This window comes from Frieseomelitta varia, unplaced genomic scaffold, assembly GCF_011392965.1.
Source record: "Frieseomelitta varia isolate USP_RPSP 00005682 unplaced genomic scaffold, Fvar_1.2 scaffold_610, whole genome shotgun sequence".
Lineage (NCBI taxonomy): Eukaryota > Metazoa > Arthropoda > Insecta > Hymenoptera > Apidae > Frieseomelitta > Frieseomelitta varia.
Window position 1 is genome coordinate 10,501 of NW_025110380.1, and position 22,962 is coordinate 33,462.

At 32.8% G+C, this 22,962-nt stretch overlaps 1 protein-coding gene, 1 long non-coding RNA gene and 1 pseudogene across 2 annotated transcripts; 1 reads left to right on the top strand and 2 right to left on the bottom strand.

The window, feature by feature from the left end:
• Positions 1-122: 122 nt before the first annotated feature.
• LOC122534541 lies at positions 123-17,958 on the bottom strand. The gene is made up of 6 exons (XM_043665300.1): positions 17,251-17,958; positions 15,767-17,134; positions 10,826-11,083; positions 1,597-1,785; positions 1,241-1,376; positions 123-619 (listed from the first exon to the last, which is right to left on the bottom strand). The coding sequence occupies exons 3-6, from the start codon at positions 11,046-11,048 to the stop codon at positions 481-483; spliced, it is 687 nt and encodes a 228-aa protein (XP_043521235.1). The 5' UTR covers positions 11,049-11,083; positions 15,767-17,134; positions 17,251-17,958; the 3' UTR covers positions 123-480.
• LOC122534542 lies at positions 16,596-18,862 on the bottom strand (annotated as a pseudogene).
• Positions 18,863-22,253: 3,391 nt separating this feature from the next.
• LOC122534538 lies at positions 22,254-22,786 on the top strand. The gene is made up of 3 exons (XR_006307920.1): positions 22,254-22,279; positions 22,361-22,423; positions 22,613-22,786. It is a non-coding gene; the product is annotated as an uncharacterized LOC122534538 (long non-coding RNA).
• The last annotated feature ends 176 nt before the right edge of the window (positions 22,787-22,962 follow it).

Consider the following 22,962-nt stretch of genomic DNA (forward strand, 5'->3'; position numbering starts at 1 on the left):
TCAAATAAAACGTTCAACCGGAAACTGCATTCTGATCAGATAGTTACAAAAATCGCGTTTCCACCTTTACACTCGATTTGGTCAAATTTTGCACGATGAAATTTACATTTGATTTATTTTTATACGATTCAACAAATTCGTTTAAAGTTAAATGTTCTTTTTTTTTTTTTTTTTTTTTTTTACGTGTCAAAATTCCTCAAATTTCACGCTTAAGTTTTAACAAAATTTTAAACGATAGTCCCATTTAATGTGCTTGCTCTTTTCGTTTTTGTTTTTTTTACGTCGCCACACTAAATACGCTAACAAACGTCTAGGAACTTGTCTCTTCTCGAATAGAAGAAACATCGTAGTCAGCTCTTTGCTTAATCGATTCCTGTTGTCTCAATGCACGCTAACAAATATGAGCAGCACACTCTGTGTAATTTTTATAATGGACTTCTTTCTCTCTTTGAGTTCTCGCCGTCTCAAGAGCCACGGGATTCAATACAGCATTATCGCTGCGGCGGTCTTTTCCTCTAGCGCTGGAATTGTCTCCAAGCGTTCGATCTTGTCTCGTCCTGAGCCCCAGCCTACCAACGCTATGCTGATTAAATGCACCACACCGGCGCACACAACCAGCCTGAAAGAAAACAAGCAACCTTAGAAGCGAAATCACAGAGACACCTCTAAAAATCTACGTGTTTCTTTTTCTCTCCTATTTTTCCTTTTTTTTTTTTTTTTTCTACGCCCCGACTGTTGTAACTTTGAAGCAGAAAGCATTACCGTATCTAAAATCAGTTGAATTCTCAAGGACATTTTCTTTAACGTATCAGTGCATGTAGAAGTAAAAATAAGTATGCAGATTGCGGATCTTTATGCAAATTTATATTCAAACAGAAATTTGTTCGCATGTTATTAATACGTTTTCTAAATTTTTCACAAATGCGTAAACATTCGCAATCACTCCTTAATTTTTAAAGTAACGTTTCAACGTTTAAAAGACAAAATATTTTACGTTGGAAATTCTCACTTTACGTTAGATTAAAGTGGCTAGTATTTTATTAAGCCGCAAGTTTAATAATTCGCATTCCTCTCGCAATTTGAAAGCACTGGAAATGGAAAAACATTCACAATATCGAATATGGCCTGCAATAAAACTTGCCAGCAACTACAAAAATGCGAGATCATGGATGAAGCTTAGCAGAGGTATTCTATTGTGAATACGTCCACGCTATATCGAGCAGAATGAAAAGTCTCTTACCAAAATGAATAACCAAGCTCAGCAGAACCTTCGCTGGTCCACATATTATCGATGTCCTCCTTCGGAAGCACGTTGAAGTATAGCTTCGTGTAATACTGAGCTAGCCAAGTGCTCGTACTCGCCATGCACATTAGCACTGAATTAAATATCAATTAACATGAAACGTCTTAAAGTTACACGTAACTTAAAACTATAAAATAATTGACTTTTTTACAATATACTGTAATGTAACTAATCTCTAATAAATTTTATTCAATTTTTATATAGTCGATGACTTTTCTTTTTTCTTTCTTTTTGATTTCTTTAAACTGAATTGTTAAGTCAAAGTTAAAGTTATAATACTCTGATCAACGTACGTGTTAAGATATTTATAAAATATACTCCAGGATCGGAAAGGATTTTAGACCTGGGGGAAGTGGCTGTGTTCAAAACGGCGAGCAAAGCAGCCAAGCCAGCGGTGACAAGTGCTGCCGAGGTTGTCGTTAGGGTGCTGATCCAGAGTCCCCAAGACATCACAGTTGGGTCTTGCTTGATCATTTGAGGCACTGAAACGAAACAAACGATTATTTTTATGCGATAACTTCAATAATAGTATCCAGGACGTAGATTTTAGCATCAGCAGTAAAAATCAATGACGCGAGCTTCACATTTATATGTCAGCCGTTCACCACGTTCAGATACTTTAACACTTTCAATATTATTAAATTATGTTTAAAAATAGAAAGATAGAAATAAAAATTATATTCTTCGGAAAGGAGAAAAAATTTAATTGAAATTAAAGAAAACAGTTAATAAATGAAAATAAACAGTTAATATCAGTTGTTTAAAATAATATCCAATTTACTAGAATTATTATTAACAAAGTTACTGTCGATTAACGTTAGCATATTATTAATCTATAATGTTTGTCATTGTCGTTGAAAAAGTCTCATCAACTTGAACGTTCAGTTTTTCTGTGCAAACCGAATCTTACTCTGGATTGGCGTGCAAACTGAAGTTATCGTAGCACGTAATGAATAATTAAGCGTGCAGTAAATACTCTTGCTTTAGCTAGTTCAAGTTATATTGCATCGCAAATAACGGACTATTTAATTAGCCGCGGGCGGGATTCTCAGTGAATCGCCAAGTTAACAACTTGCGTCCACGAAAGGACATCCGAGGAATTTCTCAAGAGCCGTGCCTTTCCTTGTGTTCCATGTTTACTCCAAGCATTGAGTTTCAACACACAAAACGACTATATTTTACATTAATAAAGAACCAGTGTATGCCTTTCAATTATAGAACGTTGTCTTAAAACTTATAACATTATTAATAATATATAAAATAATAGAATATCATAGAATATTATAGTAATAATTATTACTAATACCAATAATACTCTACATGGTTATTTTTAATGAAAGTTAGGTTGTTTGAAACAAAACCCAATGATGTCAAGAATATTGAAATAGCCTTATCTTTAGCCTCGCCTAAAGCGATTGTGATTAATATCAAAAATTAATCAAATCAAACTGTGTAAAGATAATTATAATTGGATGAAACGCGAATTCGGTACTTTCATTGACCGTGAAAGTTTCCAAGGAAAAGAGATTTTAATATTTCCCGTGGTCAGCATCGGGACAGTCGATGATACGAGGTTGCTGGAGCACGTGAAAGTCGACCACGAGGCACGGTCGTGAATTTTTGCACACTCAGAAACCAGTTTCTGCTCCTATTGTTACAACCGTCGCGGTTGCTCTCTCGCGCACGGAATCTTTCCCTCGGGCTGCTTTTCTTTATTCAACCGCTTCTCCTGCGCGCCTCTGCGCGTGGGTGTCGCAAAAAACTTCTTGCCGCCGATGAAATCTGCAACGGGAACGGATTAGAACCGTGTCCGACATTTCCAAACTCTTACGGCTGTCTATTCCGCTATTAGGTACACTTTGAACAGCTGCTGACACCGAACTATTAATCATACAGCGACTATAGAAAGAATTCTTTCCCCGCTTCCCTTACTTTTCTTCTTTTGGAAAATTTTCACTTGACAAATGGAGCTCTTTCGTTTTACGTTCTTCTATAATCTGTGAAAAGTCGTGAAATCAATATAAAATACGAGATTATTAATTAATACTGTAATTGCTAATCTCTATTATACCAATCTCTCTATAGTTAAATATAAATTAAAATGTAAATTACAGTACAACGTGAAATTTAATAGACAGATTACCTTGATGAAAGTTAATAAGTAAATTATTTAACGTAAGAGTTATGGATATATTCAAAAATAAGTTAAAATAAAAAGCATTCAAACAAAAACTTTCAAATTCCAATTAAAAAGAGAAAGAAATCATCAATTTAAAATTCCTTCATTTTCAAGAATTTTTCAGTATTTCTAAAATTTGTAGAAAATTTCAACAGTTAATTAATAAATACAAATATTAATAAAATAAAAGACCTACAACTCACAGAGAAAGGAAGAACGTGGTATTCCACTAAGCTTATTACGATTCGCAAGAAAAGAATATAACAGAGGTAGATATCACTCGAAAATTAATTCAATTTGATCGGCTTTTGTCATTAAACGCGCGACACGTTCAGGCAATGATCAAAGTTAATATGCTAGTCGCGTGCATCAGCGCGATTAATTCTTTTCTTCATTATCAATGAAATATATCAGCGAAGAGGGACGAGCGAGGGGATTAATAAACGATTACTATCGTATTCCATTGCGACACGCATACCAATATCTGCCCCGTTGTTGGTACAATAAAATAAAGAAGCTGTTATTGACCTCACGTTTCAGGCTAAATAGTAACTAACATATACACAATGGTTAATCGTGCATGCCACGCGATTATCGGTACATACATACATACACGATCGAAACCGGTACGTGTTCCTCGCGTGTCCCTTTGGGACCATTCCGTCGCTCGATGAAAGAGAAACGTTTCTCATGACACGTGCCAACAATCCCATTGTTCTTATCGGGCGAGGCAGCTACAGTTCGATCTGCTTTCCACGCGGAATCGGTCGTTAATACTAGAGCTTCGTTTCAATTAGCCAAGTTATTCAGAATTATTCCAGCTACCTGAATTCAGATTACTTAAGTTAGAGTCAAGATACAAGCTACACACTTGAAAATTCAGGGTAGTCAAGTTGATCTCGAAGATCTCCAGATGATTTGAAGATTGTTCAAGTTATCTGAATACTCGAATTATTTAAAATTAATTTGAAAATTTGGATTACTCGAGTTTTTTGAAAATTCAGATGGTCTAAGTTACTTAAGAATCTAAATTGTTCAAGTTACCTGAAGATTCAGATTAGTCTCTTGAAAATTCAGAACATTCAAGTTTTTTCAAAGATTCAGATTGTTTAGTTACTTGCAGATCCGGGTGATTCAAGGTGCTTGAGGATTCAGATCCGGATAATTTCTTGAGGATTTAGAATAAGCTGAATTTAAGATTTATATAAGCTGACTTGGAGATGCCTAAATTGCCAATGAAGATAAAGATTCCTAGAATAATAATGAATGAAATTAACTTTGAAAAAGAAGTTTTTATAGTTTCAGTCTCCACTTCAAACTCCAAACGATATTTTAAATTAAGGAAAATAACAAGTTCATACCTTCAAAGTAATTTCAAGTAATTTCAAGCTAATGAAAACGAACTCTAAAAGAAATTCCTCGTACAGACATCGATGTAAGGATAAATCGAAGAACTCGTCTATGATAACATCGTCCTCCTGAGTCAGAAATTCTAACAGACATTGCCCGCAATGTACAGTTTTAACGTGGCATTCGATACGCAACTAATCATATGTACCGAGTCGGAATACGAGAAGCTGATAAAGAAAATATTGTATCTGTGGAGTGAGAATCGTAATAAGAATTGCAGTGTGGTTGATACTGTACACTTAGCCGCCACTGGGTCAAACTGCTTGGCCACGAGGGTCCAATTACTGTTCTGCTACATTCTCCAATTTCCATAGATACCGTGCTCTGTACATTGAACTTGTCGAACAGCTTAATGCAAAGCATTTCTAAAACCTTTACACTGTAAGAACTAAAAGAAGATACTAGAAAATTATCTATAATTAAAAATCTTAAACGAAAACGTTTTTTTTCTTTTAAATTCTAGATATTATTCCCTAGATAACAATGATTCACTACGTAAAATAGATCGGCATTTCCTAACAAGAACAAATTTCAGCCACAAATGATCAAAGCAAGTATCTTACAACATTATTGATCCAATTATTGGTCTTCAGTCTTCCAACACCTCTCGCATCAAATCTTCTAACGTAAGATGCAAATGTATTTTTTACATCAAAATACAATTTAAGAAGATATATATGTGTAAGCTATTTAATAAAACCCATAAATGGACGAGTAACGAGAATATATGCCATAGAATCATTTAACTGGTACAAAGCAGGTTTTTGCGTCCGGTCTCCCGCGAAAATTATGCCGCGACTGAAGTGCGTGAGACGAACCGTTATACATGGTGAGCCCGTAAAATTGTTATTCAAATGTTTCAGCTGGCGTACCCCGTGGATTACATGGCTAAGTCCACCTTCGGGGTAAGATGCCAGGGGGGAACGGATGTTTTCGCTCGAGTGCTCGACCGGCATTGTACCGCCGTTTATGGCACGATAGCAGTTTCCTCCGGCAATAACGATCTCAGTATCGGGATGACAAGACACGCAAATGTTATGAACAGTCTTATTACTCGAGTTCAGCCGTGAATCTGGGCGAAATTCATGGGCAGATAACGAATCAAGGATTCTTTACATTTCTAGCAATCTTCTTGTGTTCATAGATGTTCTTGAATATGCAAATATGAATATGGATATATAACGCATTTGCTATTGTAGTGTGTTGCAAAATGTCCGAATTATGTCATTAATTATTCGTATTTTTAGTTTCTTATTAACTGCCTCAAATTTTCTGTAAGGTTCATAGAAGTTGAATTAAAATATTGATTTGCTTATATACTCACGTCTTGAAAAATTTTAAAATTGTCGGTAAATATGGAAACATTAATATTTTGTAGAGAAGATTATTTATTGATCTTGTTAAACTTTTTTGAATCTGTTATTGAACATCTTTTCAAACTAGGTGTGACTAGATCCTCTTTCTGACAAATTAGATAATATATATGTTATTTAGGTCATGTAAAATTCATCACAACTCGTCAGAATTTACCAACTTATTAACATCTGTAAAAAGAATCTAATTACTCTAAAGAGTCTAGAGAATATTGTATAATAATAGAGTATTGTAAAAATTGCAAAAATGATTATAAAAAGTAAACAAAATCCTCAAAAAATCATAGAGTCACAGAATCCACATTAGAAAAATGACCAATTTCTAATTTTTCACACAAATTTTAGATCTGCAAAACAACGGTGCACTTTTGCAAAACGATTCTTCGTAAAATATGCAGTCCTTATTTAACAATAAATCTTTTCGCATTCCTGGTACTTTCAAGTTTCACGCTTTGATAATTTCAGTGATCTGATCATCAATTATTGCCAACACAATTCTCTCCATGATTCAGATCAAAAACAATCTTAATACGACTCTGTAACTATTAACGAATCGAGACCTCGACAATTGAGCAGCACGCTGATTACCAAATAGCAGATTTATGAGAGATACACGCGCAATTCTGCCGCCGCCATTCACCATCTCACACAGAAATCACGTGCAGCTACAGTTATGTCGAATGAGATTCTCCGGTTTGGCCAACTATCCACCAGAATTTATGACTTCAGTATCACATTTGATACACGAAGTACCAGAGAATCTTCCTCAGTGCGATCCTCCACAACGATAACTCGTTTACTGATATTATTTCAGGTTGTACACATAGATCGAGTCGGGAAAATTTGACGTACTCCTTAGAAAATGAACTGTTCACAGCAAACGATAACACGTACCATGTACCTACAGCAACAGTAATTATAGTGGTTAATATAATTTGCAAGTGGAATTCCTCAATTAGTAGGAGAATATTATAAGAAGAATATGAATACCTTTTTGAATCTATAAATGTTAATAAAAATCAAAGCAAAAAAAAGAAAAATTAATTGATACATCTCTTTTGGTATTTCTTTTGAAAATTTAACGCTCTATAACACACACATACATTTTGAAAATTTAATTTCGATGCTTCATTAGCAATGTATTTTATCAATCACCATTAGAAAGATGTCAAATAATTTGTTTATGACAAAATTTAGGATCTCTGATTTTATTATGTATTTCACATGTCTTTCGTGATAAAGATCAGCAACAAGATTCAATTAAATAAAAAATTCTAAATAATTTAATGATCTAGTCTTAAATTATGGTTTTCAATGGCTCAATAATATTAGTTGAGAATTAACAATCTTTTTCTACTGCAATAAAGCGAAATTCTGATTATACAGAGGATTAAAAATGGAAAGAAAAGTAGATTAAAATGCAAGTTCGTTAAATACAAGAAGTCCAATTATTTTAACATTGTCTGACGTTAACCGATTAGATTGAAATTGGTTACACTGTCTCTCAGTAAGTCACTAAATACTCAGTGTTCTCATTGTCACAGATTAATTTCAATAAATATTAGATTTAAGATTGTGTGCCAATGACTTATGAATGTGTGTACCAAAACATCGTATCATCAGGATCAAGAAATAAGGATAATGATTTTTAAACATGAGTTGAACATAGCTTGGGACAGAACCTCTTATTGTCAGAGTCTAGACTATCATCAACAATCAGGAAACAAGGATGGTGGATCCAGGATATGAGTTGAGCACAGAATTCTTCAACTTTCTCAGGGCAATTATCTGAAAGAAGCGATTGGGTAATGAAGTCATAATGAATAAGGTAAAGATAAAAGCTAGATATACAATAGATAAATTACGGTTGATTATCCATTATAGGCAGATAGCAGAGAGAGGCTGTCCTACTCGGTTGTTCCTTCGATGATAACATCACCCTCGCATCGTAGGAAAGTTATGTAAAACGCGTTGTTGGTGAGAAACTCGTCAGAAACTCGGATTAGCCAACAGCGAACAGATTGAATAATTTAACAGATCGATGTCCGTGTCCAATACACGATCGTGGTGAAAAACTACGTGGCCAGTGTTTCAACTCATAAACTTTATCGTAAATTGAATTGTGCAAACAGTGCCGACGCTTCCTGGTAATCTTTGTGACTAGCAATCACGTGCATCGGATATCAGCCCGCATACTAGATGCTTAAAAAATCTTTCGAGTCTTCATTTACCAAAAAGTAAGCAAAGACCATGGGAAAAAATGTGATGCAGCTTTTGTTAATTTTTTTACCTTTTTTTGTTTTAATGGCTAAAAAAAGATTCTAAAATTTAGTATCATTTATCGTTCAGTTCCTTTACTATACTTGAATATTTAAATAATAGATAACAAACAGATAATAGATATTAATGTTATAATTATTTGTAACTACTACATTTATTATTATTATTGTTATAATTATTCAGCATTTTTATATCAATAATTATATAGCAACACTTATTCTGTAAATTAATAATTCTATAAAAATCTGGAAATGAACAAAATATAGATTTTCATGTAATCTTTGGAAAACAAATAATATTAATTCACATAACTAACATCATTAACACTTTTTAAATATTCAAGAGAAGTATATTTAATCCTGAAGAGATGGTTTAAATATAATAGATTTAATTGACAGCATATTAAATTTTCAAATTACTATTCTGTAAGAAACAGAATAATGTGACTTATCACTAGATCAATTCTTATGTATTTATAAAAAATTTAAAATTACAGAAATCTACAAATACACATGATATGCAAAAGTATACCAAATATTGTAATATTATAAAATGAAATAATGTTTTACTTAGATTTATAAAACTACAAATTCACGTAAAAATCTGCAGTTTACTTATCGCTTTCTTCAACTTCTGACTTCCAAATGCACTGAACATTTTTTAGAACGATAACGGCTATTAAGGTAATTATCAATACCGAAACATAACTATCCATTAGTGGGATGCAACTGTAAACGGTTTAATGATTACAGAAACTGTGGAGTATATAATAGCCTTTGTATCCAGAAGCTTCGTTTTAAATTACAATGTACGAAAGGCTGCAGAAACCACTAAATGCACAGAAAGCAGTTCAAGCGTTTAATTACCACTCGGCAATGCATTTGCTGTCATATAAGCAACATAACAGCCATGCTTAATGGAGCAAATATCACGTGGTTTGAAAAAAAAATAAATGATATGATATGTAGTAGGAAGAGAAAACGATGGTAAATCCTTAAATGAAGAATATAAACAGTTAACAGATCCATTAGCCATGATGTTTCATCCAACAGAAAATTATTCTGATGGTTAGAAACACATTTGGTGATTATTGGGTAAAGCCGGATAATTTAATGAACCGTCATCTTGGAGTGTTTCCTAGATACTTGTTGCGGTTATTACTACTTATGTGTGTATATATATATATATATATATATTTATTGTTAAGCATTATATAACAACACCGTATTATCCGTGTCTAATTAATTGCACAGAATCAAATAGTTTCGCTAAGTATATAGATGAATATACGTAGAATTTATGTTGGAGATTAATCAATCAAATTAAATTGAAAATTCCAGAATAACTAAAGAATTGTAGTAACTCCCAAGAGTTAATAGTGTAATATGCAATGTAATATGCAATATAATATGTAATATAATGTATATTCTTATAATAATATATAGATATTAATAATTAATATTGGTTTTCAATGGAATATTAATTAGAATTATAATCGTATTCCTATTGTTTTCCTAAAAAATTTATAAATTTTCGTTAAGTATCCATTGTAATTTTCATTGTAATCCATCGTAAGATTCTATTAATAATTATAACACTGATTTTTCATAAATGTATATAAAAAGCTTATTGTTAACACACTAAAGAAATATTGTTGAAATGTGATGGTTCTTATTCCAAAAGAAATTAGAGAACTATATTGTAACACCAATACTACATATTCCTTTTCATATATGTACACTGTATTTAGTATTAAAAAAAAATTTCATGCAGTTTATGGCCTACAAGTCTATATAGGTAAGGATTAATTGAATATTCAATCACTTCTAAGCAGACTGCTATTTTCATGCATTTGTTTGTAAATGTCGAAGTTATACATAACGCACAAAACATGAAAAATATCCAATACTCTAGATTTTACTCAGGTTCCATTTATTTATGTCTATAAAAATCCATTATCCACTCGTACAAATTTAATTTTCCATTTTCTTGGCCACTTTCCATTTTCAATGATATAAAAATGTATAAATTATTAATTCATTTGATTAATCATTAGTGTAAAAATCCATTTCGTTAATCATATTCATAAAACTAGTTATGCACGTAAAAATTTAAGTTTCCATGAATTGAAGGTTATGAATAATCATAAGTTAGATTTTATCATTTTTACAAAAAAATGTAACCTCTATTTCTCCGTTTATGTTAAAAAAACGTAAAAATGCATAAAAATCCGCCTACAATTAAATAACAGAGTACTAAAGTATTATTAGAAGAACTTACCACAGATATGATAGGTCCTCCAGCCATAGGCGACGTTCAGCTCCTTCTTTCCTTGAAGAAGACCGAAGTGAACTCGGCCAGCGCTTTCTTGAGGGTTTGGGGTTCTCAACGGTCGCGCCTCGACCCAGTGTTGCGTCACCAAAGCGGCGCAAACTAGTCCACCGCCCAATAACGACAGGAAGAACGTAGCAAAGATCGTGCCCCGTCGGAACATCGACGTCATCCTCGGATCACGGGGCTTAGGATAGTTCGAGATCACTGGACAGACGAGAGGAACGAAAGAAGTGGCAAGTCATACCGGATGCGCAGTTCGCATACCTTTCATTCTGAGAGCGACCAGCCCATGAAACTTCAATGAAGTTTATATACTGTGACAGGAAGCAAGTTTGTGTACGGCGCATTCCGCCGTGTAATTAAACTACGGTACATGAAGCTTCGTACATGATAAGTATGCGTTGTGTTAACTATAAAATCATTGCAGTTCAACGGTGTTTGGGGAACAGAGATTTACAAAGGGAACGACAATTACACTCACGTGTAATATAAGTCACTGTACGCTTGCTCATTTTGAATAAATTGCGACGGTTAACGCAATTGGACTAAGAATAAGTTATGTGGATATCTACCTCACAATGACAAAAGACTGAACACAATTACGAATTCCGTAATTTTGTGGTCTTTATTTGGAAAAACTTATGGAATACATTATGCAATTGTATCAAACTGTTTGTACCAAGGCGTAGTTCCATTCTACACTTGTTTACTCAGTATTCTTCTATAATCTATACTATTCGATTGTTTATACTATTTATTATCAAGTTAAAGACACAAACTGGTAGTATAGATCTTTTTTGAGTTTAATATTTTCTGAACTTTTGAAACCTTCTGGAACTTCCAGTTATTTTATAAAATGTTCTGAAAGCCTTTTTATTCTTGAAACCTTCTAAACTCTCTCTCTCTCTCTCTCTCTCTCTTTAAAACTTTTGAAACGTTTTAGAATTGTAGAGACCCTTGAAACTCTAGAACTTTCTCTAAAACGCATAGTATGTATTCTTTTTAGAAGTATCTAAAATCACTGATACTCCTGAAATCATTTGGTATTCTGGATATATACCTCAGAATATTTAGAACTCTTTCAACTCCCCTATATCACCGAAACTTTCTGAAACTCCATATATCAAAACTCAAAAATTTGAAATCTTGAAACTTTTTAAATTACCAAAGAATCTCCAAGTGAAAGAGAAAATACCTTTGAAGAACTCAATCTTTCTTTAATCATCTACTTTTTGAAACATTTGATTTATTTTTAAAGAATTAATGGAATCTTTTCAATTTTCCTAATCAAATGTCAAATATCATTGACATAGTTTAGAACTTAAGACAATCATGAAAGCTTTCAGTCCTTAAATAGATTGTTTATGAAACTCTCATTAATAAAATTCTCTGATTGCAAACATTTATGTAATTTTGCATTTTCTATGAATATGGCCAAAGAAATTATTTACTAAATATTAGAACCATGTTACAATGCAATAATCTATCAAAAGTATGATCTTAAACTTTAGTCTATCATTATACAGTATATTTTAATGTTCAAACTTTGCCAGGTAAAAATGAGATCAAAATGCAATGCAGCAAGAAGTTCATAAATGCTTCATTAAGAAGCTATAACAGAAATATGAAATGTGGAAAATATGTAGGTCAGTACTTTTTCTCTTAGTTTAATACAGGATAAGACAAGATACATAATTCATAATTCACCAGATCTTACATCTCTAGATTTCTACTTACGAGGGAGTCTGGAAAGAAAAATTTACAACCCAGCAACTCTATACGAAATGAATTGATTAAAAGAATTGAACGGTGGCCTCAAATACATTTTGAAATTGAATAAAAACAATAAACAATAGTATGATTGTACATCTCTACAGATTGTTCCAGTGTACACAGTTGCAAATATCTCATCCAGAGAAAACACAACACAGCGAATGTATAAAATAAAAAAAAGAAAAAAAGCACTTTAGGTGTTTCAAACTTACATAGTAACATATTAACATAGATTCTTATTCCAGGTCACCAATCAATTAAAACTGAGTGTAAAGAAATTCGACAAAGTCAACATGAAACTCGATCTACAATAAATTCAACAGCACTATCAATTTTAATGGATGATTTGATGAATGATACATCAATTCGTCATATCGTTTTTTTTTTACCTTTTTTTATAATTTTCTAATGAAGCATTTATAGACTTTCCGCTCTACTTTGGACACCCTGTATATATTGTAAGTTTTAATGTCAAAGTTGTCTTTACGTTTTCTTCTGCGGAGGTGCGTGACAAAATGTCACTCTACCTAATGTCTCTGGCAACTCGTTTCAGTAAGCAAATACTTGCATACAACCTGTTTCCTTTTACGCGCAAATACGAAAACTGTTCAGAGACAGTGGATATCTCTCATCCAAATACGATGTCCCGCTGTCTCTGTCTTCGATTGGAATGGTGTCTTATATTTGGAGAATGTTCCTTTCTCCCCAAGAAGTTTCTCTTTTCAGCAAAAGAAGCATGTGCACGCTTCAGACGTGAACAAGACGCTCTCCGCGTGGGCATCGATAGTTTACTTGACGACAGCAACTATTTAAATTATGCCACAGAAACTATGCCCCGCTTTCGCAACAATTCTCCGGCAAGAAAAATACGCTGGCGTGAAAGCCAAAGCCTAAGTCAAACAATACTTCTTCACCAACATTTTCCATCCCTCTGGTGCTTTATCGAAATTCAGTGAACAATAGAGTTTTGTAAAGTGATTGAAGAGTATTTCAAAACAAAATATAGGATCAAACAAACAAGATGTCAATCCCTTTAACTTCAGAAACAGAATGTTTCGTCTAACTTGATTATCTTAAACATGTTTTTTTTTTTTTTTTTGAAATATGAAAATATAGTTTGTTAACGAAAATCACTTGGTGCAGAGAGGATTACAAACATAATATAATTTTTCGAAGTACACCAGCAGAGGTATCAATGTTTTCATGAAATATTAAGTGGATATTGATTCGGTTTTTGACTTGATAGCGATTCGAAACGAATGTGTGTCAGTATCAAAAATTGATAACGAAAATTTCAACGCATTTCCCATTGAGTATCTCGATATCGAATTGTTTGAATATAGATCCCATCGCTACTGTCAACTATAAATTTCTAACAGGCAAGAAAAGAAACCCTTTCAATTTTAAAAATATTACAATATAAATTTCTATGATACATATTCTTTAATTTTCACCTTTCTAAACAAATGAGTGTGAGAAGAATCCGAGGCTAGTAAATAACTACAAATTCATACAGCGTATCCGACAGCTTATTAAACGACAACATCAACGTAGCAATTATTTTAATCCCCCAATTATTTCGGGCATTAGAGTCCATCCCCCTTTTGCTTTCCTTTTGCTCAACTACCCGATTATTTTATCAAGGCTCTCTCGAAACGAATTTTGTACACATGTACGAAAGTAAATTAATAACTTCAAAGAGTTTTATTACATATAAAAATATCATACATCCCACATCGTTCTGAGCTCGATGTTATTAAATAGTTGATTAGTTTAACGTCAAAAGTAAATTTAATGTAAATGCATTAATAAAACGGACACGTTATTAAACTTAGTTGCTGAGAAATTTATAAACGAGAAACTTTGGAATTATAATTAAACTATCAACAACTTTTCGATTTAACCTATCAGATAAACCAGTTACATTAAAAGGGTCGTTATATTTCTATTTATCTTCAAACTCTAAAATTAAATTCCATTTTTTTAATGTCTGGAGTTGTAAGGGGAAATTTCAAAAATTCGCTTAATATAGTAATAGTAAGATAGATAATACTACAGTGTTTATAACACTGTAATAGTAAATTATTGTCTGGTACTGAATGGATCAATGATTAATATATTATATTCGCACATATATTGTATTTGAAAAATTAGATAACTTGAAGCTTTCTGGGAAAAGCGAAAAATTAACAAAAATGTGATTTAATATTGAGAATTTAGTAATAATTTATCATAAAACTTCCATTTCTTTAAACTTTGTAAAATTGTAGTATTGATGATAAACATAATGATAAGAAAATATCAAGCAAATCCTTGGAATTTCGTTCCACAGTCTCAATGTCAAAAAATAAAATTTGACGATATAAATTAATAGGAAAAAATTATTGCCATGCATTTGAATGGAACAATTCTGAACAAATAAAAGAGTGTAAGTCATAATAGTAGCAGAAAAGTACTTGTACCTATTATTTAAACTGCAAGAACAAATGTTAAATTTTAAATATGAAAATGGATAATCATATATCGTTCAGGTATGGGCATTATTTGAATAAAATATTTGAGAAATGATTATTTAAATAACATATAATCTTATTTGATTCAATGTTATTTTGAAATAATCTTACATTAATTCATTGGAATTAAGCAAATAATTTTTCATTAATTTATTTGACATTTTGCATTATCAAATAAAATAATTTTCACTTTGTGTTATGTATTTGTATCTGCAAATGATTTCTCAAACAATTTCTGATTCTATCGTGTAAACGTCACCTTTTTACTTTACAATGAATCAACTCAAATCAAAATCATTTGATTTGACAAGGAGATAAGTTACTTTTCCCGAATAATTTTTCAAATAAAACTGATATATTATTCATATAATAAATGATTCGTTATTTCAAATTGTTACTTCTCATCTTTATTTTGAACAAAATTTACCCAAACCTGTTGAATTTACAAAATACACATTACACCTGGTTTTAAAAAGCCTTCTTCTTTCTCTGGAAACTGGATAATTTATATTATTCTGACCAAAATTACTTGTCTGCTATTTATTAATTTACGTTATTGCGACTTATACCCTTAGCGAAGAAATAATGTCGGTGTAAATACCTTGCCCCTGGCTCTCGACGAAGTGCACCTGGCTGAGGCTTCTCGAGAACTCGCCCTGCTTAACCTTCTGCGAGAAGTCGCCGTTGCCGAGCCTCTTGGAAAACTTGACGCGACAGTTGCCCCGAGGTTTGCCCGGCCTCAGCAGCGACGACGGCCTCGGCCTTTTCGCGAACGTGTACGGGATAGTGTAGGGCTGCGCTACGTAAAAGTAAATCGGCCGGTAGTCTTCATGGAGATGAGACTGCACGAACCCGCCGTTCGCCGGGTAGTTGCTATACACGCTCGGTGCTCCGTTGCTGTACGCGTACGAGCCCGTGTAGTGGATACCGTAGTGGTTCGCCGTGTTTCGTGACTTCCTTTTCACCGTTGTGGAAAAAAAACAAAAGTACGTCCGTCCGTCTCTCGTTGGACACGGTCGTACTCAGCTTATTAGCATCTGTCCACGAGCATCGCAGATCTTGTTGTACAATTTAATTTTTCCATTGAATATCGTATCGATTGAGAATTAATGAAACGTTCCGTTATATGTTGTGTAGTACTTCTTTGCTACTGGCTCTTTTTTTTTTATTAGGGGAAATCTCCTTTCCCTTCTTTCTTTCCTTTTAAGATTACGTTGGCAGCTGTTAGTTTTGTAATGGAATCTTTACGTTATTAAAAGTATTCAACCAAGTTATTGATTTTCAATTTCTTACTCTAACAGTGTGCTCGTTTTGTCTATTATTTTTCTATCTCTAGTACTTTTATATGATAATGAAATACTTACACTCTTATACTTCGTGTATTATTATTTGTATATTACTCGTTCTATCATCAGCGTCTCTTTCTTTTCCTTGTAGCATCAACGTCTGGTTATCGAAATCTCGTTATTTTTCCTTCTTGTTTCTCGTGACCTTTTCTAGCACCGCAGTTATGAAGCTTTCCCCTTTTGACGAGCCGCGTAACAAATGTCTGAATGATTGATTCCTCTCTTGGTCTCTGTAAGAGATCGAGATTACTTTCCTCTCGAGCAAAGAGGTATTCGACGGTTTATCAATTATAAATTTCAGATGAAACGTTTCATCGGCTGGAGGAAGCTGAGACTGGTTTACTCTTTCAGTAGCCGAAGAAAGAGACAGCAGGCAAGAGAAAGATAAAGAGGAATCCCTTCTGGCTCCCGAACGGAAATTCCTTTCCGGCGATTCTTTATCAAGGGACGTGATTCAAGTCAGCAATTGAATTTTTCACCGGGACCGTCCGTTCCGCATGCAGGAGAGATTGTTTTCCCGTAAGACCGTCTGCTCCGTCTGCGGCTATTTTAAATGAGAAAAACGCCCGCTATCCGCTTCTTTCTCGCTTAATTGTCAATTAAGTGTGCGCGCATACATGTGCCTGAAAGTTTTTAGCCCTGTGTTAACCACCACTAGTTTCCAGTTAATTCAGCAACGTTGTAATTTGCATGTAAGAGCGAAATGCGTCGTTGTCGTTGTTTTCCCCGCGTGTGTTACCTTCCTAGCTGCTTTGAATGGTAAAGGAAGATCCTGCTGAAGTTAACCTTCCCTCGGTGTTCTTTTTTTTCATGAATATTCTCGCACTGCTTTTCATGCCGGTACCCTTCACTCGTACACACTCTCCCTCCCCTCGAATCTCTTTCTTTCCTCTCCTCTTCTCTTTCACCTTCCTTTATTTTTGTAACTTTTAACGACCACTTCGGTACACGGAACAGTTGAAATCTCAAACAGCTATCAAGATTCCCTTTACGAATTAAAATTTGGAAGCGAGGCTTCGTGGGTGTAGTAATCGCATTAATTGAGCAACGTTCGTTTATCCGATACTATCCTTGCATCGGAGAAATGCCATGAGTGACAATAAGTACAAAGTCGGCGATTGAAGCTGACCACTATTCTAGAGCTAGAAATGAATGAGAAATACTCCGAGACTTTGGACAATCGTCGATCTCGCAATAGATCATAGAATCTGCTACGTACTGTACCAGTCCGAAACTGTGAGGTTATAACATGTATCGTGTTACCTCTATTATTTCCTTTTCTTTATCTCTTTCTTTCTTTCTTCACCGAAGGTTATTGTGTAGGACGTGATTTTGTATCCACGATGCTTTGGGATTCTTCTCAAGTATCGCTCGGAGTCCAGATTTCTCGACGGCGGCGACGTGCAGCGTGATCTTTTCTTCCTCTCACCGTTTCACGTTGCGTCAACTGTAAACAATGCGGTTCACATAAGTCGCGCGCTCAAAAATAACGTGCATATACTACACGTACAATGGAAATGGACAAAGGGAAAAATTGTCGTCCCACCCTAAATTCCTTTATGCCGAATTCTTAGTAAAGAATAGTCCAGATATTAGAACAAAAAAAAATTTCATACGGATACTTTTTAATCTTGATCTTCTTTCTGGATAATTTCAGGGAAACTTTCGCAAAGGTATTCTTTTTAATTCCCATTATCTCAAATCTCGAATCAAATTGAATTAGCATTTAAATCGGAAATTAGCAAATCTTAAAAATGCATTTAAATTCGTTAAAATTAGAAATTTAGTACGAGCACTTTTTGTTGCGTTCCAAACTTGATCCTTTTTTCTAACCTAAAAGATCTATACATGTACATATGTATGTATACAATGCAAACGGACAAAAGTTCCAGAGGGAGACTTTTACTTCCAAATTCCGTTATCTTGAATCTTTAATAATACTAAATTAGAATTTTTTTCACTTTAATCTTCTAATCTATTTTTCGTTGTACTCCAATTTCGTTTCTTTTTCTTTTTGTAACCTAAAGGAGAAATTAATTTAAAGTAGCTTGATTCTCTGCATAAATTTTCCCGTGTTTACGTAATTTACCAAGTTTCATTTTACAACTTATACATCTCATCCTGACCAGCAACATAAGCCATCCATTAGGCTACAATGATCTTTTCGTTGAAGATTTTTAAAATAGTTTGCAGTAAATTTGTTAGTTCATTATAAAAAAAAAGAGAAAAAAAAATTCGTAAGTGTTACTTAATCATCTCGTTTTCCCCCACTCTTGTCATTTCCAGTTATTTTTCAATGTTCTCAAAATGAGTTTACGTTGGCATTCATGAACAACGCCGTCGGGTAGCATTCTTGACGTAACTGGAGCAGCAATTGCACGAACGTAATATATTGCATTCACACGTCCTCGCATTGCGCGAGTGCATCGCTTTTTATAAATTGTTTAAGAGTTTTTCCATTATTGTCCTGACAAAAATTACGTATCTGTAAACTAGTCGAAAATATCTATGATCAATTCGCGTACAACTATGTAAAAATCGTCACCAAAAAGAGATTTAAGATCCAACGCACAATGACATGATGTCACATCGGATCGTTTGTCGTTTGCAACAGTCACGCCGTGGATGAAATATACGAAAATTGACATCTCATGAAATTTCATCGTACGTGCTCTGAAATACCGATTGTGGAAAGAATTACAGATTTTATTGTGTTATTATACAAACGAAATGCGCGCGTATTGAGTTTAAATTACACAGTTACAGATCGCAGCGCCACAACGGCGAAATATGGAATACACTTCCTACGATTCTCGAACTCGAAATCGATATTGCTCACGACCGATTCTTAACTGAGAAGTGGCGGTTAAAAATGGCGGAGAGAAACATACTACTTCATCTGTACAGAAGAAAATATTATTTAAAAAAATCATTCGGAAATAAGTATCATTCAAAAGTATCATCTCAGGTAAAAATTTACATCAGTACTTATTAAATTTGAGTTTGTATTGTATATGCTTAAGATAAAACATGCGTTTTTCACTCCAGTTCAAGGTAAGATGTAACCAAATAATTATGACATCATTTTCAACAATTAAAGAAATAAAGCATATAAACATTTAAACAGAATATACTGTGCTAAAAGTTATTTATAATTTTATACGAAAATTTCAATTCTAACAGTACAAATATTGTAACTTTGTAATATGACTGTATATATATATATGTATAACATGCTTTTACTTCTATTGTAACATTTTTTAACATTTGTTAATTCTTTAACTTCATGTATTACGTAATTCTTAATAATCCAACTAAATACAACAATAATTTATTAGGAATGCACGTATTCAATAGTTAAAATAAATAATTTTACAACGCATAATGATAAAATATAATAAAATTTCTCATGTCTCAGTTTAATGTATCGACAATTTTTCATCAAATGTGTGAATATTTTCGTTCTCTTTTAAGAATTTTTCTTGAATTTTGTCTATTTGATTTAACCTTGAGTTTTTTATATTTTATTTTATCATTAACCGTAAAATGCACGATTACAGCGCCACAACGGCGAAATATGGAATACACTTCCTACGATTCTCAAATTCGAAATCGATACTACTCATGATCGATTTTTAACTAAGAAGTGGCGGTTAAAGATGGCGGCGAGAAGCACACCACTTCATCTGTACAAAAGAAAATATTATGCAGAAAAATCATTTGGAAAGAACTATCATCCAAAAGTATTATCTCAGGTAAAAATTTGAATAATAACTATTAAATTTGCGTTTGTATTGTATATTTTTAAGATAAAATATGCGGTTTTAGTTCAGGTCAAGGTAAGATTTAACCAAACAATTATGTCATAATTTTCAACAATTAAAGAAATTATAGCATATAAGCATTTAAACAGAGCATACCATGCTAAAAGTTATTTATAATTTTATACGAAAATTAAATTTCAATTCTAACAGTACACATATTGTGACTTTGTAATATGACTATATATATATATATATATATATATATATATATATATATATATATATATATATATATATATATATGTATATATATATATATATATATATATATATATGTATAACATGTTACTTCTATTGTAACATTTTTTAACATTTGTTGATTCTTTAACTTCATGTATTACGTAATTCTTAATAATTCAAATATTAAATTCAACAATAATTTATTAGGATACACGTATTTAATAGCTAAAATGATAATTTTACTGCGTAATGTAAAAAAACTTTTCATTTTTCAAGTAAAGTAAAGGCCCCAGGAAACCTTGAAGCCCGAAATTCATTACAACACGAACACAATGTTTATGTTTGTTCGACTATCGTGCCTGTTCGGACAGGTTCATCCCATAACCTACTATTTTCTCAATTGCAAGACGAGACGAATCGCGGAAAGTCATTCGGCTATCAAATTACGTGACAACAACACGCTTTATGTCGCATTAGGTTTGTAACTTTTTCTACCCTATCGATAGCGTCGCTTTTTCGACACTTTTTCACTTCCTTCATAGCTCATTAATGGTACAATTTCATTAATACGCGCGTGTTTAACGATTAATTGAGGATTACGGTAACGAAATCGTAATGCTTTGAAACTTTTTGCAGCAATTTTTGCAATCGGTTGTCAATTTTTCTCCTACGGTTACCGGTAACTTATCTTATACGTTTTTTCAGTAGAATTTGCAGTTGATTATCGTTTCATTTTTACACATTTGCCTTCGTTTGGAACATTTATTCTGACTATTAATTTCTCTTTGTGCAGGTTAATCTTGATTGCACAGACAGCATAAAATGCATCGATACCACAATTATTAATGGACCATAAATGGATCATTAATTTGATGAACTTCTACGGAAATTTGGCAACATTTTATACATTTTGAGTAACATTTGGTATACAATTCATATATATTTTAGAAATACAATTCACAGTATATAATTTCATAATTATTTAGAATACAAAGATGAAAAACGACTCAAAGATTTCACATGCGTCTTTCGTATATTCTTAAATATAATTAGTTGTGAAATTTTGATTCATGCAAACATTTTCGAATATTTATAACATTTGACGTGATATATTACTAATCTGCATACTTTCTACTCTAATAACAAACATTCAGAATACAATAATTGTCTTTCATTTACAATGTTCAGTATTGAAAAATACTTTATACTTTACAACTAATATTTTTAATATATATTCAAATTTCTTTACAATAATGTTCTAGAAAGATAGCAGTATTTTCTAAATAAACGTATCCTTTTCTCTTCTCTTAATAATCAATTTCATTTTCAGAAAATTTCTGTGATCGCGCGCAATGCGGTCGGTAGAGTCAGTGTTTGTTGCGAAATATTTTAATATTTTTCTAAGCAAAGTGGCTCTTATTAAATTAAATAATTCATTTAAATTATAATTCGCGAAGTTACAGTCAGTGAATCCGCCGATTGTTGTTTAAACGCGCGCGTTGATAGTCTTTTATTTTTCCTTTCTCATATTTTTTTTTCTTCAACACTCGTTTTCGGTATTGGAGTGAGTGCTCAAGAGGATAAGGCCTCTCCAGGAGATCAAGATCGTAAGTAGTTATATATTGTACTTCAATTTACTCAGTTTTTCAAATTTAACAACAGAGTATAATATTTGACGTTTTGTTACAGATACTTCACATCAGCATTAATTTTTTTGTATTTTTTGAAAATACAAAATCCAGCGGCGGTTCTAAAGCCAAGAATGTAAGAATCTTTCATTATCTCCAACTTAAGATTTTGTTTTGCTTTTAAATACAAATTCTAAAGTTTAACGTCTTGTTGCAGATCTTCTACAATCTCCCCTTTCCCTAATACTCTAAGAATCTTATAGCTTCAGAAGCTAAAAATGTAAGTACTTTAGTATGTTGTATTTAAATTTTATTCTGTATAATTTTCTTTCTATTGAAGTCGAATATAAAATTATAACTATGAAATAAAAACACCTCAAATTATTAGTCCCAATTTTTAACATTATTACGATTTAAATTTTCACAAATAACACTGTCTTTAGAAATAAAATGTCATATGTTTTTTTAGAAATTTTTCACGCGTCCACTTCCACCATGGGATTCTCAGTGGTATCTACTTGATGAGAGCCTCCCAAGATAACTTTCCCTTCTTCAACGTAGCATCGATGATAACGTTCTTCACATCTATTGCGTGAGTCGCATGCATTTATGTTCCTCCGGTCACTCAATCATGTCGTAGGACGAAAGGTCCAAATCGGCACGGGTGACTGGTTGTATACGTAGAATTTTTGATGAGCATAGTGACCGCGGGTATTTTTTATACTCGTGAGTAGTAACAATTTTTTCAAGTTTTTTTATGTATCAAATCAGGATAGGGCTTCTTGCACATCGCAATTTTAACAATTAAAATATACATTT

What these genes read in the sequence shown, in the direction of transcription:
- LOC122534541 (XM_043665300.1), bottom strand. Translation starts at nt 11,048, where the DNA reads ATGACGTCGATGTTCCGACGGGGCACGATCTTTGCTACGTTCTTCCTG. An exon ending in GAGGACCTATCATATCTGTG is followed by an intron (nt 1,786 to 10,825) that starts GTAAGTTCTTCT and finishes GTTTCGTTTCAG; the next exon opens with TGCCTCAAATGATCAAGCAA. An exon ending in TTTTATAAATATCTTAACAC is followed by an intron (nt 1,377 to 1,596) that starts GTACGTTGATCA and finishes TATTTAATTCAG; the next exon opens with TGCTAATGTGCATGGCGAGT.